Genomic DNA, 5453 nt, shown 5'->3' with positions numbered 1-5453 from the left:
TATATATAAGCTCAATTTGCCTTGTCTGGTGTGGTCATACATGTTTGGTATGCCTGTGTGGGTACCTGCACATGGTGTGGGGACACCTGTGCCGGCGTCCGTAACAGATAACTTTTATTCTGTATTCTCCTCCACTTCTGAACATAGAGGCCAATATTTAGCTCACTCTGCAGGTGGAGATTGAGTGTAAACCAGAAACTTGTGTAGCCCCTACCTGTTAGGGCAATTACAGTCATTTTCTACTGTTTAACCAGTTGACATCCGCGGTGTTAAACCCCCTTCCCATCCAGGCCATTTTTCAGTATTCAGCGCTGCGGTACTTTGACTGACATTTATTCCGTCATGCAGCGCTGTACTGAAATGAATTTTATACCCTTTTTTGGGGACATGCTATGGACCCGCCGATCGCCTATATGTGAAACACCCGGTAACGGGTGTGTGCATTTAGCGGGTCTTTTCTGCCCGTGCGTGCCCGCTAGGGGGCGCGCGCGAGCAGAAAAAAATTGCCGTCTGGAGACGGCAACCCGCAGATGCTGCAGTGCCGTCCGTCCGTTTTTTTACTACGGGCGGACGGCAAGAGGTTAAAGCAGAACTTTTTGTTATGCAAACACTCTGAAATTGCAAGCTAAAAATACTTACAATAGAATGTGCTTTTGATCAGAAGGTCTCCCAACTGCTGTGCAAGCACAGTGCAAGACATGAGATTCTCTATGACCTGTTGGCTTCAGCTCTGCAAGCTTCACAGCTTAAACGTCATAGGATTTCCACACCTTCCTCTAAGTATGTCATTATGCACCTACATTGCAAAAGCGGTAGAGACCATTACTGTACAGAACAGTGTGCTCCTCCTGGTTCTACATTTTTCCAAATGATGGCTAATAGTAAAAAAGGAAAGGGGGAGGGCTGGGTGGGAATAGATTTCACCCTATTATACTTTCGGCAAAGAAAAAAAACAAGTTCCTACAGAGAATTGCCTGTGAGGGAATAATTACTTCCCTCAGATGGAGACACACCAAAATAGTTAATGCAAAAGGTAACACATATTTGGTATGCATGTACAGTTTTTAACTTGCAATGTCAGGCTGTTTCTTTAAAACAGATACCTTGGTTTCCGTTAACAATTACCCAGTAACTAGCCCTAGAGGTGCTGTTACTGCTATCCCACCTCATTACATAACGCGCCACCAGAATATATAGAGAAGTCACTTTTGATGATAATATTGACTTGGATTAAAAAGTCACAGTTGTGAAGTAGATAAAAGGACATGCCACCCCACAGGGCCCTGAAGGAATTTAAAGTCTAGTGAAGATTGGTGCTTTCCTCACGCCACTCAACATGGAAAAAAAAGCAATTTTGGGTGACGTTGCTCTTTAAAGCAAATAAACAAGCAGATAAATAAAATCAAGTGAACCACAAAACAGACTTACTTGTACAAGCCATGGCTGGGGGGTCTTTCTCTGCTCGGAAGTAACCCTTTTCACACTGGCAGACAGTCGTAGCCTCGACATATGTGAAACTGTGCGGAGGGCATTTGGAGCACTTGATATTCCCAGCAAATGCCTTGTAGAATCCAGGCCGACATGCTGCAAGACACAAGACAAGGCGGTCAATGCTGGCCTTCACACTTTCCATTTATTTCATCTGTCATTCTGCGGTGACAGTGAGAAATCCTGCTCAGGAGCTCTGTGTGACCGCAAGCAAGTCACTTTATCTCCCCGCTTCTCCGACAGCACAATTAGATTGTAAATCCTTGCAGCAAGCACTTTATTATGTCTGTTTTCCTATACTGACAGTTAGTAATTGTAAAAATGATCATACTGAACTCAGGCTAGACCTAAAAGGAATCTGGGATCATGTTTACATTGCCTTGTCCATTGTTCTTCTGTGACTGAGTAAAAGAATGTCAATAATATACATACTAGGAATAGTAGACAAATACATTAATGTAACATACAGTATAAACATTCTGATCACTAGCTGTACTTCAGGTCACTAAATTACCTTCTGTGTTAGCAAAGCACAACCTCTGAACTGTCGCATGACATTTTATAGGAATGCAGCTATTATGTTTAGCATATCTATAGGTAAAACTTTTTTCCCTTTTGGATAGCGTAGGGTTAGTATATTTTTTGATGTTGGTGTCCATATGTCACTTTCTGCCATAAATATGGAACAAGCAATGAGAGGAAATCTCTATAAAGGGAGAGGAATTCCCCTCTTAGACAGCTGTGTCCCCACTGGAAGATCTTCCTTCACCTCCTGTTCTGGTGACAGCTGTACAATTTTGGTATCCCATCACTTTTTGTCACTGTGATAATGGTCACCAGGACAAACAGGTAGGGTTACTTTACCCAGCAGGAACACAGATTAAATACAATGAATAAACATCCTTTTTCAGGCAAATACCACCTGAGGATCTCAGTGAGTGAAAATGGAAGTTTCTGATTTGGCAAATGGTAAAATTTATAATTATGCAGCTAAATACATTTAGCAAAGATCACTTAGCTTACCGCCTTATAAAAACAGATGCACCTAATTGACTTACAATACAATATATTTGGGCTAATCTGAAGAACGAGTCAAACTGGACTGCATATAGAACACAATAAGATATTATACTATGACAACACGCTGTTAGATGATATTATAAAATTGGATGATTCATTCCAACCAGGCCATATCTCAGTTCTGTCATGCAAGTCATCTTTGTTCTTTATGTGTTAGATATATTGGAATAATGGTCTTGGAGGAGACCCCGGATAGAAAGATATGTATATAATCATCCAGTGGTGAAAGTAGCATCAGCATGGGACTTGCATCTGGAGCCACATCAGCTTAGTATTATCAAGAACCTCAATGTTACTAATGACATCTGTTGACATCTAAATTCATATGTTTCTGATAGATTCCAACATCCAGTCTATGAACATGAATCATAATAAAAATTGTTATTCTTATATATATAAGAATGATAAATAGAAAGGGGGCAGGAAATTCAAATACTGTACTACCTATTACTATACTGCCTTACAGAAGGGTACTATTAAAGCAGATCTAAACCCAATTGCTAAAACCCCATATAAGGTTTAACATCTTAATGTCATTACAAAATTTTGAATTTTATTTTTGAAATTTTGAAATTTATTGAATTTTATTAAATTTACAGCTTTTATTAAATCATACTTGGTAATCCTATTTCTACCATAAATAGGCCCTTATTCAGAAACACCCTATTATGGGATGACATTTTTCTCCTATCTGTGCTCCTGCATTGTCATCCTGTCACATGCACCCTGGTGGAGAATAAAAGAAGCTGTGTTGACACTGTTATCACTATCAGAATGCCAGTTTAAAGTAATGATGTACAGCGGGCACTGAAGAAAGTGCTATGCAGAAAAGAAGAGTGAAACAAAAGGTGAACTGTGATAAATGACAGTGCTTTAGCAAACAAATTCACCAAATTGAACTTTGAATACAACTTTGGGGGATGCCTGCTGGAGCATGCAATGAGGTACTTGGGGTAATGAGGTAAGACATGTGCACTGCCAAAAAATTTGTTTAGTTTCGTTTCGTTTGGATTCGGATTTGTATTATTTCGTTTTTCGGGATTCGGGTGTGAAAGTCAATTCGGATTCCGACGAAATCCGTTAGCGGTAGTTCGTTCGAAAGTTTGTTTTGTTTCTTATTCGTTTCGTTCATTTGCAGCAAAGTGACATTTGAGGGGGAAAACAAATGAAACGAAAACGAAACGAACGTTCGAACGAACTACCGCTAACGAATTTCGGAAACGGAAATTCAGATTCGTTTGCATTCGTTTTATCTGTAATTCGGAATTCGGATACAACCGAATGTCCGAATTTCCGAAAATTCGTCCGAATTTCGATTCGGAACGAGACGAATCGCACATGTCTAGTAAGTACTGTAACTCAGCTTCTACCCCGTAGACTTAATAAATAGTTACCCTTTGTGGTGCGGGGGGAAAGAGGGCACTGCTAGGGTATTTTTTTTTAATTCAGCTTTAAAATCCAGCTTTTAGTCATGCTTCCTTTATAATTTATGTACTACTGTTTATTAGATATTCAACCCTTCTGCATCACTAAGCCTCATCCAATTTGCATATGGCAGCAACTAGGTTTGAGTTAAGGTACCCACAAATACAGGATGTCTCCTGGACTGTTTGAAAACAGTCGTATCACAAAAAGATTCTTGTGATAGATTTTTGTCTATAGAATACTTCTGAACTGTGCAGATAACCCTGTGTGGCATTGTGAGGCAATACCACGGTGTTAGGTGGCCTCAAAGTCACCCAGGGTTCTCAGCCAGAGGGGCTGAGTGGCTCCAGGAAAACAGTACGTGTACCAGGAGATTTCTTAGAGCTCTGGGTGGGATGAAATCTCCATTCCTGGGTCCATGCTTTGGTAGTGACCAGCACCTGATTGTGCACCTGTGTACATCCTTCATGAAGAGTGTGCTGGGATGTGTTCAGGGCCCCACCTGTGAGTCAGGAGAGCTCCACCCTGGAGTCAGTGTGGAGGCCAGTGCAGCAGGGAGCTGCGGGTTTGTGAACCATATTGAGAGGATTGGCATGTTATTGCCGTTGTCTGGAGGAACCAGACAGTGGCCCTAAAGATTGAGACCGGAGCAGCAGTGTGGCAAGAGAGACAGATGTCGGTGAGCCCTTATCTGTTATATGCTACAGCAAGCTATTTATGTTGGATTTCATGTTATCTACCGTTTTGAAAGCAAATAAACTGCATCTGACTTGCACCTCCGGTCTACAGTGGAGTGTCCTTGTTACACCTGGCTGATCGATCTGATCGCTATGAATAGAGGTGTCTGCACAGTGCTTTCATGCTGCATGTGTAGAACTGATTGGTATACCAGTGCAAGCAAGCATTTTTATACCTTGACTATTCTCACATATTTTCTGCCACCTGGACCTTTGAAACAACAATCTATTGTTACTTTCAAAATAGATACATCTAAACCTTCTAATCTACCAGTACTGCCATGGCAAAGCTAACTGTATGGAGACACTAGAGTAGTCTATAAACATGACATTTTCTAAACACATTACAGTAATACTAGTAATATGTATGATATCTGTGAAGGTTCTAATTCAGTACTAATGAGTATAAGGAATATAACCCAGCATTTAAAGCCACATGGGTAACACCTTAATAAAATCACCATGGAATGTGCCAAAGCAGATGTTGACTTCCCAAGAACAAGATCGGAGGTATGGTGTGAGAGTTCTGGAAACACTCTGTTCTAATTACACACTCCCCCTCTTAGTGCCAGGAAGTCTGCATAGGTGTGAAACATTCAATCTACATGGCTAAAGGTGTGAATTGCATCAAACTGCCAGAATATATGTTAAAATGGCATTATATGTGAAAGATAGAGGACATCTGATGTGCAAGACGTGTGAAAGCGGCTATCTATGTCAAAC

At 40.8% G+C, this 5453-nt stretch overlaps 1 protein-coding gene across 1 annotated transcript in view; it reads right to left on the bottom strand.

The window, feature by feature from the left end:
- Nucleotides 1-1514, bottom strand: part of LOC108797808 (ephrin type-A receptor 6) — a 355406-nt gene extending 353892 nt beyond the window's left edge. The window contains exon 1 of the mRNA XM_018569475.1: nucleotides 1429-1514. Within this exon, the coding sequence (XP_018424977.1) occupies nucleotides 1429-1441 (13 nt within the window). The 5' untranslated portion in view covers nucleotides 1442-1514. The remainder of the gene's footprint in view (nucleotides 1-1428) is intronic.
- Nucleotides 1515-5453: the final 3939 nt, after the last annotated feature.

This window comes from Nanorana parkeri, unplaced genomic scaffold (assembly GCF_000935625.1).
Source record: "Nanorana parkeri isolate BGI_ZX_2015 unplaced genomic scaffold, ASM93562v1 scaffold1340, whole genome shotgun sequence".
NCBI lineage: Eukaryota > Metazoa > Chordata > Amphibia > Anura > Dicroglossidae > Nanorana > Nanorana parkeri.
Note: the sequence above shows the minus strand (reverse complement) of the source record. Positions and strands in the feature narration are given on the sequence as shown.